General features: G+C 43.1%; 1 protein-coding gene across 3 annotated transcripts in view; it reads right to left on the bottom strand.

Moving 5' to 3' along the window:
* LOC101710436 (AGBL carboxypeptidase 4) overlaps window positions 1-13,651 on the bottom strand; it is a 1,386,524-nt gene that overhangs the window by 69,606 nt on the left and 1,303,267 nt on the right. For all 3 annotated transcript variants that reach the window (XM_087214859.1, XM_021247946.2, XM_021247945.2), the window contains exons 10-11: window positions 10,931-11,083; window positions 8,498-8,660 (exon numbers count right to left, since the gene is read on the bottom strand). In XM_087214859.1, coding sequence (XP_087070985.1) covers window positions 8,498-8,660; window positions 10,931-11,083 — 316 coding nt within the window. The remainder of the gene's footprint in view (window positions 1-8,497; window positions 8,661-10,930; window positions 11,084-13,651) is intronic.

Raw genomic sequence — 13,651 nt, 5'->3', positions numbered from 1 at the left:
ACTACTTTTATTTTTGCCACCACTATTACTGTACTAAAATAATTATTAATAATAATCATTCATTCATTCATCCAGACAGTTGGTCTGTAAGCATTATTTAAATGTCAAAGTCTACCCCATGTTTGCAGAGACGAGAAAAATATAAACAGAGTGCAGTATAGTTTAGCCTTCTGTTTCCAAAACCCCCTGATTGAAGCTTTTTTCCTTACGAATTTTAATGAAGTTATGACCCTAGATACTACAAATAAGAACTGGAAAGTACCTATCATTAGATTCCAATCAACAGATCAGACCTGACTGTTTCCTGCTCTTCTGTCCACCTAAAAGGTGAAGACTCCCCTTAAAGAATGAATGTCCAACTTTCTGTGTCTGACTAATTTCACTTAACATTGTGGTCTCAAGATCCATCCATTTTCGTTCAAATGACATGATTTGATTCTTCTGTATGGTGGAATAATATTCCATTGTGTATTAAACTACATTTCTCTACCCATTTGTCTGTTGATGGAGATCGGAGAAACCCATCAAATGTAAATAAATGAAAGAATTAAATAAAAGAGAGACGATAGAAAATAGGAAGATGAGAATGGGAATCAGAGGAAGAGTAGAGGGTAGGGAGGGGGTTAAAGAAATTGAAAATGATAAATTCCATAAAGCAAAAGTAACTATTAGGTGTTGCAAACATTCATTAATGTGAAACAGAATGAGCTCCGAGGCAGTACTACACCTACTGATATTCCTCTAGACTCACTGTGAGTGAGCTAAGTAGACTAGCAGATGGGGGTGTGGTCTTCTACCTCATTTACTTGTCCATTTGCATTCACTGAGGGTATACCTAGCATCAGGCTTTGGAGAGGTGAAGTGACTTAGGCAGCATAGCTTTATGAGGACAGCATAGGGCAAAAGTCCATAGTGAAACTAGAATCCTCATTTTTAGTCCAGCATTCTTTTCATCAGTTCATCAAGCCAAAGCCCACCTTGACAGTGCACATCAAAAAATCACTTCCTTTATTGTGACATCAAGTAAACTGTACCTATTTTGAACCTGTCTGAAACCCAGTCCTCTTTCTAGAATTTCTACAGCCCTCTTGCTTTTTCTTTTCTTTTCTTTTTTTTTTTTTTGGTTCTGGGGATCGAACTTGGGAACTTGCGCTTTCGAGGCAAGTGCCGGAACCACTGAGCTAAATCCCCAGCCCCAAAGATCCATTAAAGGGTACCATCTGCTGGTTACAGCGTGACCCACTCTCTCTCTATTTTTTTTTTTGGTATCAGGGATCGAACTCAGGACCTTGCACTTTCAAGGCAGGTGGCAGAGCCACTGAGCTAAATCCCCAGCTCTAGAGCCCTCTTTCTACCAAGTCTCCATTTGGATATCCTTTATATTTAGCACATCAAAAACAGAACTTAAAATATCTACTTCCAAAGTCTTTTTCTCTGATGGCCCATGGCTAAGTGGTTGGACCTATCTTCTGTGTTGTTCAAATCAAGAACCTGGACAGCTTCCTCGGCTTCCTTCTACCTCAAATACAATAGCAGCAATATACTCTATCCTACCTGTCACATAGTGGAGCACATTAAGTGGAACTACTTCATTCTCAGTTTCAGCTGAGATACAAGACTATAGAGCCACATTATGAAGTGAGGTATGAGACCACCACAAAGGATCTGCAAAAGAAAACCAGAAACCAGTTTTCTGAGCAACCTTCAGCTCATCTTCAGAAGAGAAAGTCACTTAAGAGATTCAGTGACTCCAATAGGGAGAACCACTAGATCACCAAGGGTTGAGGTCTCTTGAGCAGACACAATCACCCATGTCAGCAGGTCCCCAGCACTAGAGGAGGGCGTATCAGAGGAGCTCGTAGGGGATTGCTACATCCTTTACTGAGAGCACCAGTCACTCAGAAACCTCCTGCCCCTTTCCTCCCCTCCCTCACCTTGAACTTTGGAGGGATGAACAGTTTCTGTTAGCTAGACAGAGAAAAACCAAGGAGACAGAAGTCAAATAGATCCTAAGTCTCTTCTTCACCAGGAACACTATATTTAAGATACACCTGAGCTAGGGGAAGAGGAGGAATTTTCTTTGAAGAGATTTGATGTTTTTGATTGGGCCAGACATAAGAATTGCTGAACTGAGACCATTTTGTGACTAGAATTAATTAGAGAGCTTTTAATTTCCTGAGAGTGATTGGAAACGCATGGGGCCTGCCAGAGCTTTTAATATCTCTAGATCTATAATCTGTATCCATCCATCTATAAGGCCAAGGGGAGACAAACAATAAAGTTGTTTCATAATTATACCTTGTTAACACTGCATATGCGATGTACCTGTCCCATCGTCCACACATCTTTCTCCTTCTCCTTCTGGCCTGGCTCTGCCCGTTACTGATCACTGGCTGTTTCTGGCCCAGCCCCAGCTACCGTCCTCTACTTGGACAGAACATCCTCTCTCTGGCATCTGGGCTCCCTCCTGCACTTCTCCCTCTGCCAAGGCTGCTCCATCTCTTCTTCCTCTGCCTGAATCCCCCTCACCCCAGAGGTCTGAGCCCTAGTTTTTCTCCCTCCAGGAAGTTCTTTCCTGGCCCATGGCCCACTCCTTCCCCAGCCTGCAGAACTTTCATCTATTAGAGGACTTGTCCCTCCACGAGCCTGTGGTCTCTTTGTCACCTTTCTCTCTCCCCTTCAAACTGTCTTCTTGAAGGCAGGGACCATGCCATTGTCATCTGTCTCTTTCTAGTTTCGGATAAGTTTTGTTGGGTGGATAAATAGATAAATGATATCTTCCATGTCTGATATGTTTCAAAGAGTATTGTACAAAGGATCCAGTGGGGTCTGAAGTGAGTCTGATTCAATGAACTGATTCAGAATCTCGGCATCTTCTCTTATCCAGCCATGCCCTTCTCCTAGAGCCAGTGCTATCTGATTTCAGTGTGGTCATAGCTATAAGCCTGGGTGGAAACCAGTCTGCCCAGGCCCCATAGTCTCATCCCGGTTTTCTCATCTGTTACGTCAAAGAGCTATTTCTTCTTGGCTTGTAACCAGACCATAAACAAAGGCCAGAGAAGCACTGAGTTCCTTTATAATACCAGTTTAGCCCTCTTTCTCTCTTTTTAAATCATTTGAACAGAGCATATTTATTACTTGGCAGACCAGTAAAATGTAAATAGGGTTTGCTGAAGAATGCTCTGAAATTCCTAGGATTTTATCATTTCACAACGACAACCAAAACAACAAATGACAGGACAGAAAGGCAAGGGAACTAATATTTAATAGCACTGGATACGTGCCCAATAATTTATCTGCTCACGAAGGCATGAGTTTCCCCATGTAACCCTCATAACAATCCTGAGAAGTAAATAAAATCAGGGTAGTTAAACAGCTGAGTTAGGACTCTCAGGAAGAATGATATGAAGGAGAGGGCTGGGGATTTAGCTCAGTGGTTCTGCCGCCTGCCTCTCAAGCTCAAGGTCCCGAGTTCGATCCCTAGTACCAAAAAAAAAAAGAGAATGATATGAAGGAGAACTCACACCTGGGACTTTGACACTGAAGCTGTATTCTTGCCACAGAGTGACAGAAGAGAATTTCTGAGGCCATCAGCCAGGGAAGCTTCTGGAGATGTCCCTCTATTAGGTTCTGTTGAAAGCAATGACCCTTCCTCTCAGAAAATAAACAATCTATATTTACTCCCGTGAATTTTAGATAATAATTGTTCTTCTTGAAGCCCATGAAAGGCCCCCCAGTTCAAAACTCTTCTAAGCAAGAGAATGAAAGTGGCTGCTGGCTTGGCCTGATTAGCTGTCTAGGGTACTTTTTACTGATTTTCATTATTAGATTAGAAGCTTTTCTGTTCATAGACTCAAAGGCTCATGGATTCTTGACAGCATACATTCATCTAAGAATGGAATTAGATTTTAGAATCAGAAAAATCTTAGGATGTCAGAACTGGAAGAGATCGAAGTAGTGATCAAGACCACACATAATTTTATTCCGTAATAACTCCCGACAAGTAGGAAGTGTTAGACACTGAGCCTAAGGGAGGGACAAGGCTTACCGGAAGACACACACTCATAGTGCTGAAGGGTTCAAGCCCCCATTGCTCCCTTCAAAGCAATCATTGGAACAAAAGGAAGGGCTTGTGGTCTGCATGAGGCTGAGGAAAGTGGGATGCGAAGATTGAGTACCTGTCGGTGGCCAGGGAGCACCAGGGAACTGAGGATATGGTTATCATTTCACCCTCATAACCCTGCAAGGTGGCCGTGGTTTTTATTTTGCAAATGGGGAAACGGGCTCTGAGTGGTGAGATAACCAGGCCAAGGTCACACGGGCAGGTAAGCATCAGTGAGTGATCAGTGCTCTATTTATCTGAGGTCATGGAGAAGGAAAGGCAGAGAACAAGACCCAGGTCATGTTTAGCTGGTGCTTTTCCAGGAAGGAAAACTGAACTGGAAGGTGCATATGTTCCGGCCGTATATGGGGGTAGACATTGCTGGGGGCCTGGATGAAATATACCCCAGGGTTCCCTGCCTCCCCAGCCCTCCCCTGATCTCATCGAGCTCCTCTGGCTAACTAATCTGGTCTCCTTATGTCCTGATAGCTGGGGAGGGCATACCCTGGATGACAGACCCAGGACACTCCATTATAGAAAGTGCACATCTCCCAGCTGTCTGAACCAGGTGGTGTTTTGTGACAATCTACCAGTGCCCTTTGCCAATGAGTTTTTACCAACACAGCCACTGGTCTCTTGCTCTGACAAGTTATCTCTCATCTTTAACATAAACACTGGACCTCATTCACATAAACCTGTTCGGTGGCTTGACCAATAGTCATTTAATACTTAATTTATGGTACACCATTATATATGCTATTTCCTTTCACCTCATCACAACTCAGTGAAGTTAAGCACTGCATCCTCCTGTTAGAGGTTAGGGACACTGGGGCCCAGTGAGTTCATGTAATTTGCTTTGGGCAGCTCATCTAGTAAATGGCTGAGTCACAGTTCCAACTCAGACAGGTCTGAATCTAAAATCTTTTCTCTTTGCATAACACCACGCTTTTTTGTGAATATCTCTATCTCATTCCTACAACAGGGGCTGGAAAAGTGCAGAAGTCTTCAGAGCTTTGTGAAGGTGAGGAAGCTCACATCACACAGGCTGGAGGACTTGTGGAAGGGTGCTCTCTGGGGTGAGGTTGGTGTTGTCATCAGCATCAGGTCTCTTGACTCCCCGTCTAGAGGACACTGTCTCCCAGACCATATTGCCATTCCTATCAGACCATGTAATTTCTTTTTCTGATTGGGACATGGAGCCAGCAGCCAAACAAAGATCACAATCTGTCTGCCTGAAGTCTCTCTGTGTTATGAGATGAGTTTGAAAAAAAATGTATTTCAAAGAGGAACCAGGTTAAATCACCCTTGTGAGTGTTGAATCAGCCCTTGCTTTGCTGATGCAGCTCCAGTTTCCTCTTCTCAGCCTCTGGACAGCAGAAAAAGCCAAGGTGGCACCAACAGTGTCATGGCCTACTCATCTGGTACACAGCCTCTCTTTTCATCCTTGACTCCTTACAGTCGATAGTTCCTGTCCTCACTGCAACCTTCATCTACTCTTTACCAGGGCAATTCAGTTTAATTAAATATCCTGCAGCACCATCCTAGTCTAGCCCTGAACTCCCTCCCACACAGATCATTCTAACAGCCTCTTAATGCATGTTCATGCCTATAGGCAAACTATACTTGCAGCCCGAATGGCTTTCCATTCTTACTTAAAATCCTTCTATTGCTCTCCATTGTCTTCAGATTCAAGTCCAAGTTCCTTATAGCCTGCATTTGACTTATCTCTTGTGTCCGAAGTTCTTCAGCCACACTGGGCCACTTACAGCTCCTGACGTGCACCTTTCTTCTCTTCTCTTGACTGCAATGTCTTCTCTCCAGCAACTCACCCCCAGTCACACTAGACTAATTTCTACTCAGTCTTAAAACTCAGCTTAGATGTCTCTTTCTCAGGAAAGCTTTCCTGACTCCCAGGAATATTTTGAATTCTTTCTCACCTGCATATAAAGACATTCTTGTTATCTCTACATTCTCTGTGCCCAGAACTTTACTTGGCCTATGGTAGGCATTCAATATGTACTTGCTAAATTCAAATATCCCAGGGCCTTTCAAAATTCCTATACCATAGAACTTGTCACACATATTGTTCCTCTTCTTCTTCTTCAGGTTGAACGAAAGCCCTGTGAGTCAAGCACCATGTCTTCATGCTCAGTATTTTACTCTAAGTGCCTTGTATGATTCCCAGCACGTCAACATAATGATGTTTTACTTTGGATGAATGACAATTGAATATTGAGGGCCAGAAACCCTGGGTCTGATCTGAGGAACATTAGAAGTGCTAAGAAAGGGTAGGCAAATCCATAAAATTGGATATCATAAAACAATGAAAAACTAAGTGCAGGCTTCCGCCAGAGGGACCCATGTCTCGCTGTGAATTGGGTTGCTGCATTTCCTTTGCTGCACAAGCTCAAATGCCTCTTCCGGGCAAATTTCTCTATCTCTTTTGCCACAATATTGTAGGAGGACAAAGTGGGTATTGTGTGCAATGTGGCCCACTTTAGTATTAAGGAGGCAGAGGACCCTGCAGCAGTCATAGGCCAAATATGATCACGTGTGCCAAGGGAGGGAGTAGGGCTGCACCTAAAGATGGTCAAGACTGGAGACCATGGACCCTCTGCCTCCGAGCGACCCTATTCCCTTGGTCTTGCTGAAACAAGTGGGTATAAAGCATACTCCAGGAGGACTCTCTCAGTATTGGTGACTGGGAGAAGGGACTCTCGTTCTCATGATGATCTGTCCAGTGTGCTACAGGGTCTACGACACTGCCCTAACCCCTGGCCTACCCCTGCTGGCCCCTCCCAGGCCATCACCCTGCCTCCCATGGTTGCAGAAAAGTTACTAGGAGCCACTACACTGCAACCGACTGGGTCATGTCACTAGCAGAAAAGATGTTTTTCTGCTCAGTATAGTATAAATGCCATAAACACATAGTAAGGGTTGAAGAAAGGGTCAAAGGAGCACTATTCTCCTGGGCAGGGGGAATCTGCATATATAATCAGCCTTCCATACCCATGGACTCTCAGTCTGTGGATTTTGTGACTGAGGATTCAACCAACCAAGGATAGAAAATATTTGAAAAATAATGCATCTATCTGTACTGAACATACAATATTCAGAAAATGTTTGTCATTATTCCCTAAACATATAACATTAGCAATTATTCACATTGCATTTACATTGTACTATGTATTATAAGTAATCTAGAGATGATTTAAAGTATATGGGAGTATGTGTACAGGTCATATGCAAATACTACACCCTTTTTTTATAATGCAGACATCTAAGGGTTTTAGCATCTGCGGGGATCCCAGAAGAAGTCCCCCAGAATATCCAAGGACAACGTTATACAGACTTCATTCCATCCTTTTCCATTTTCCTCCCTGAGATATAATTTTTTTTCTCTGAGAAAAATAAGGTTTGTAAGAGGAGAAATGGATCAATCTAAAAGCAAAAGAATAAATGAAAGCAGAATCGACCACAATCTGTCACAGTCTTGATATAGTGACTTTGAAATTAAAATCTACACTCAGGACCTAGAGTTACTAAATAATCCCTTTAAAGATCAAGCAAGCCAAAGAGTAACCTGTAATTTCATCATAGTAAGCTTAGGAATTTTCAGAGAAATTTTATGAGAAAACTAAAAGGAAAAGCAATTTGTTAAAGTAAATACAAAGGCAGAGAGACAGATGTGAAGAGGAGGGCAGGGGAAAGGCGAGGAATGTGAGGGAGGGCAAAGGGGAGAGAAAGAGAAGAAAGAAGGGTGAGGAGGAGAGGAAACAGTAAGGACAGGAGAGAGGGGAGATAAGAAGTAGGGAGGCAAAAGTACAGGATAACTGGGGAGGAGAGGAAGGAGAGGTGAAGAGAGAGAGCAGCGAGAGAGAGAAGACAAAGGAAAACTGGTAGAGAGAACAGAAAGAGAGAGAGCAAGGGCACAAGAGGATAGGAATGAAAAGAGAAAGCACAGCACAGTGTTACGTATTCTGGGTTAGAAGGAGGTCTCAGGTCACCAAGCTCTTCCCAGTAACCCCGGGGTGTCATACAGCCTGGGCACTTACATACCTCAAGTGGCAAAAGGCTCACTGTCTTACAAGAGAGGGGAAGGGAGAAAAGGACAGGAGCAACAGAAATGATACGAGGGCCATGGGTCCCAGGGAACTCGGGGAGGCTTGGAATCTGGCAGCAGCAGTGTGGGAATGTCCACATATGAAGGTCATTTGAAGGTCAGGAGCAAGCAGGACAAAACAAAATGGCACTAGCAGAACAAGCTGCCTCCATCCTTACCCCAGAGTTTGGTCTTTTCCTAACTGGGCACTGATTCCTGACTTACCTAGGAAATCCCGCCAGGCTTGGATACTCCTGGCTTGTCCAGGGCTGGAGGGAACCTGCCAAGGATACAGGCTTCTTCAGTGTAGGGCACAGCAGCTGTGGTGCCCCCGATGATGTAGCTGTAGAAGGAGACCTCTAGGGTATAACAATAGGAGGTGTGGTCCAGGAGTCCACCGAGGAAGCGCCGGCCAGTCCCTGCTTTCACAGCATCCCGGTTGAATGACGTGCTAGACTGTGAAAGGTAAAGTAAGAGGAGGAAGTTGTGGCTGGCCACCCACTGGCTACTGAATCTTGAGAAATCTTACAACACTTCCTGGTCTCAGCTTCCTCATCTGAACAATGGGCTATTAATCCCAATTTCAGGATCATAATGCTGATGGAATAAACAACAGAATTCAAAGCACTCTGAACAATTCTTGGGACACAGTCACTGCTGCTCAACAGCTAACTGTGGAAATCTGAAGGAGGACAGATGGAGCAGGGAAAAGCAGGGAGGGGACAAAATGCAACTCTATTGGGATGTTTATCAAACTAAACTCTGGGCAGTGCTTTCAGTTTTATAATATTGTGCCCTACGTCACGGTAATATCCCATTTAGACTTCAAAAGAGCCCCTTGAAGTAGGTGCTGACATCACCTCTCTTTAGGCTCACAGAGGTGACACAGCAGATTTGAACCCAGGACTAAGTGCCTCCAGACACCTGACACTCCTCACTCCTTAGAGACAGCTGAGTTCATGTCCAAATCACCGAATGTAGAGATGGCAGGGGTACTGACAGCACCCATCAGAGTGAGAGAAAAGAGTAAGCAGATCGGTCTCAAGTCCTCTGTTCAGGTACGTGCTCCACTACCTCATTATGGTGTGACAGCAGGCAAGTTGCCTTATCGGCCATGGTCTCAGTTTCCTCATCAGTAAAGTAGAGGAGATAATAACGTCTCCTTCTCAGGATCTGTGAGGATCTGTTCATTGGCAGTTAGAATGGCAGTCTGTGCAAATCTGAGGAAATCTAAGTAAATGAAGACTCTGGTTTTAGAAAAAGGATGTGTATCATGTTTAGAAGGAAATAGGAGAAGAAGGAAAAGAAAGAAAATATCAAAACATGAGAGTTGGGTACTGAGGGTCAGAGAAGAGACAATGATGGGAACAGGATGGAAAATCTTGACTAAATCCCTAGGCTCCTGGGAAGGCTACGATGCTGGAACATCATCAGGCAAGCCCAGAAATAAAGCTCCCAGATTGTGGATCTTCTGAAGGTCCTGGAAACCTCACCTCTGTGAGTGTCTCTGAGAACTATGATCCACTTTCCAAGCCTGCTCTGAAATTTTAGTGGTTTCAGACAGATAGGGCTGGCCATCCAATACAGCAGTGGTGGCAAACCTGTGGCACACATGCCACAGCTGGCTGTTTGTTGTTACTGAAAGCTCTAAAAGGTTCTCTATCTCTGCTGTAGAGGTTCCTACAGAAAAAATCATGGATGCTTTTATCCCATAGCTGCAAACAGTCAGCCAAATGCTTTCACATGCTGGGTGATCTTGCACAAGATTCTCAAATTTTCTGGCCCATACATGTGTCTTGGGTGTAAAGAGAGGACTGGGCTAAACAATCTCCAGTTCTTTTCCTGGCCTGACATTCAAAGATTCTGGGATTCGAAGTATACCTTACCACAATGGGAAATTCATCATCTCAGCTAATGTCCAGCCTGAAGCAATGGACAGGTGAGTTTTCAGCTCATCAACTTCAAAAATTGCTATGACCTGTGTGGGCCTCTCTGCCTCTGGCCACATGGAATAACAAGGCCCAGAGATTTAGTATCAAAACAAAGGAAAATATTCCCATACTACAAGCTGATCCCCCTCCTTGCAATCTCTGCCAATTATTTTCCAATATGTGTGCTAAAATTTTTTCTAGCTCCCACATCCAGCCCTCCTCACATGGGAGCGGACAGTAATGACAACAGTCTCTGAAGTTTGTTTAGGTCTTTACTGCCTGCAAGGCATTTTCATATCTATAGCTGCATATTTTCATCCAGGAAGCTGTAATGCATGCAGGGTAGAAAATTATCACCCACCAATTACTGACAAAGAAGTTGAGGCCGAGAAAGTCATGGGGGATGAGGATGGTGGGCATATGGCCCCCTGAACAGATCTGCTACACTCATATGTTAAGATCTGGGATATGTGGAAACAGACGTTGGGTTGGGGTCTGGCACATGAGTGGTGCTTGTGAGTTTCATTTCCTTAATACTAGAATCAGACCCACTAAACAAACACAAGCCCATCAGACAGATCAAAGGCTACCCAGTCAGAGCTTCCCTCCCCAGTTGGTGACTAGCTTCTTGAGGGTATGGCCATAGCTGGTTTACCTTTATCTTCATCACCCACCCAAGACCTGGCACAGAGTAGGTGACTTGGGAAGGTCAAACCCAACTGAACTGAACCAGAAGAAAGGAAGAGTCACACAGGTGTCAGGGTTGGGGCTTCAGCAAGAGAACTCTTGACTCACATAGGAGAAGTCCTCAGCATTCTGGCAGAGGAGCTTGGGGAAAATGGCCTGCCTCTGGAACCGTTCCTCATCCTCAAAGATATTGCCGTACATGAAGCCATTCATCATGGTGGAGTGGGCGTGGATGTCAATGTAGAACTCCAGGCTTGTTTTCTGTTGAGAGAAAGGATAATAAATTAGAAATCTGGGCCCACAGCGCTCTCCTTAAAGGGACCAGACACTACACACATGTACCCTTTTAAGCTGGCTTGGCAGATTTGGCATCTATGCTAAAGATGTGAGGCTTCCCTTGGGTTAATTCACGCTGTTACTTATTCAGAATAGTTCATGTATTCATGTTTAGACATTGGTGGAATTTATTCCTCTGATAATGAGAAACACCTTTCAGGTAACATAATTGTATTTACTTTGGGCCTACTTGCAGTTTGGCCATAACTTGCCATTTCTAGCTGGGGGACCTGGTGTAAATCACACTCCCACTCTGAGCCTCCGGTTTATCTGAAAAATGGTATTTTTATTCCAACTTCAGAGAATTATGATGTGAAGCAAAAACAGTAATAATAATTACTATCATTTCCTGTATTTCTAATGCATGACAGGTACTGCTCTGGAGTTTTATTTTAGGAAGTTTTAGTTAATTCTTTTATTTAGCCTTGTTTCATGATGCCGCACCTACTCCCCAATAACATATAGATTATTCTTGGGGGAGTCTTTGCCATCTATAAATGATGTCAACTAATTTTTCTGCTCTCTACTCACATGTATTAAAGTCACTTTCTACTTTGACAAGGTATTATTTGTTAACTTTCCCTCAAGGTAGGGGAATCGGCTATAAAGTGCTCAGTAACTGGATGCAGAAAGACTGAACAAACATGGAATAATTGGGACTGCACTAATGCATCCCAACCCTTCGAACAATTAACTTGCGGTCATCAGTGGCCAATACTAGCAAAAGCTAGGGCAAACCTGGGTACCTCTCCATTTCCTTTCTAGTACACAGTCCTGGGAAAAAAGAAAAGCCCACATTTAGAGGGATTTTCCCTCCTTGGGGCACTTTCAAATGAAGTTAAAATCAAATGAAAACCATGTTGTTTCTAGAATGTGGGCTCGATGACTGTCATTTCATTTGCCTCAGAGTTGGAGTAAAAAATTATGTCTTGCTGAGCTTCTAGTTCTCTGGGTAGCATAAGATGTCTTTTGAGAGATACAAGATGCACTGCTCTGTGTGATATTAAACTCATCATTTTCAGCTTTGGAGGTGGAATACACAATGATTCAACAGGAGCCCTACAAAAATCATCTTTGCAATTCTATTTTCTTCAATTGTCTGTCTTTTCCTCTGAGCTTTTGATGAGCTGCACAGGAAAGGAGGAGGTAGAAACATGACTTAGAAAACGTGAGGAAAACTGCAATTTATATCTGTGGATGTCAGGAGTGAGAGAGATCTTTGGAAATCGGTTTCTCTGACCTTTCTCAGATCAACACTGAGTGGGAATGCTGCTTGCTTAAGGCTGGCCTGTAAACTGCTGAAGGAGCGAAAATTAGAACCAGGTCCTTCTGATGGCCATTTGAGTATGTCTCTTACACCGGGCAGCAAATGTGACTTCGCTTTCAATAACCAGCAGGTGAACTATAATTGATTGATTCATATGTATCAGAAGTAGAATGAAACACTTATAGTAAAAAATCTCCTTTGCACCCTATTCTCCAGCCACCCAATTTGTTATCCAAAGGCAATCAATGTTATCAGATTGGGATGTATCTGTTAGGGTACAGTCTGGGTATGTGTATACACAAATAAACACTGCCGCCACTCCCAAATGGTAGCTCTCTAGACACACTATTCAGATTGCATTTTTTTTTCTTAATACAACTTGGAGGTGAGTCTCAGCAAACTTTATTCTTTTTAATTACTGTTATAGTTTATATATAGATGCCTCACAAAATCCTTACACCCTCATAGGCAGCGCTTTTAGAAGGTGCCTGGACTGCTGTAGGAGGTGGGTCCTGGTTAAAGCCAGGCCACTGGGATACTAACCCAGAAGGGCACATCTACCTTCCCAACTCCTCTTTTTTTCTCTGCCTGCCAGCTGCCATGATGTGGGCGGCTCTTCCTTTGCCCAGGCCCTTTTGCCATGCCATTTCTACTTAAGCTACCAAACACGGACTGAAACACATGAACTGTGAGCCAAAATAAACTCGTTTAAATTTTAAGTGTTGGATATTTTTTTCCCAGCTGTCAGAAAAATGATTAAGACAACTATCACGTATAAAGTAACCAGTTCTCTGTTGACAGATGTTTAAGATATTTCCAATTTTTCCTGTCACGGTATTTTAGTGACTGACTCTGTATGAACATTGTTACATACACACACACCCTAGAAATGAAATGGTTAGATCTTATGTACAGTTCAGTTGTGATAAGTATTGACAGACTGACCTTAGAAAGCCAGTATACTACTAACCATGTATTCCAGTGTCTCTTTTTCAGTTACTTTGATAACATGGATGGAATCAAAGTTTTTGACATTTACCAATTTGATGACTGAAAAATGATATTTAAGGTTAAATTTCAATCTGATTTTCTTTTACTATAATTATCTTTACTTTATGGCTTAGTATCTTTTCATATATTTAAAAATGATTTGAACTTTCTATAAGTTGTCTGTTCACTTCCTTTGCCCAACTTAAGAATTAAGTTGTTGGACTTTACTTTTTACT

The sequence above is a fragment of the Heterocephalus glaber genome, unplaced genomic scaffold (assembly GCF_053883595.1).
Source record: "Heterocephalus glaber isolate CG9 unplaced genomic scaffold, H.glaber_assembly_v1.0 deba00001451, whole genome shotgun sequence".
Lineage (NCBI taxonomy): Eukaryota > Metazoa > Chordata > Mammalia > Rodentia > Bathyergidae > Heterocephalus > Heterocephalus glaber.
Note: the sequence above shows the minus strand (reverse complement) of the source record. Positions and strands in the feature narration are given on the sequence as shown.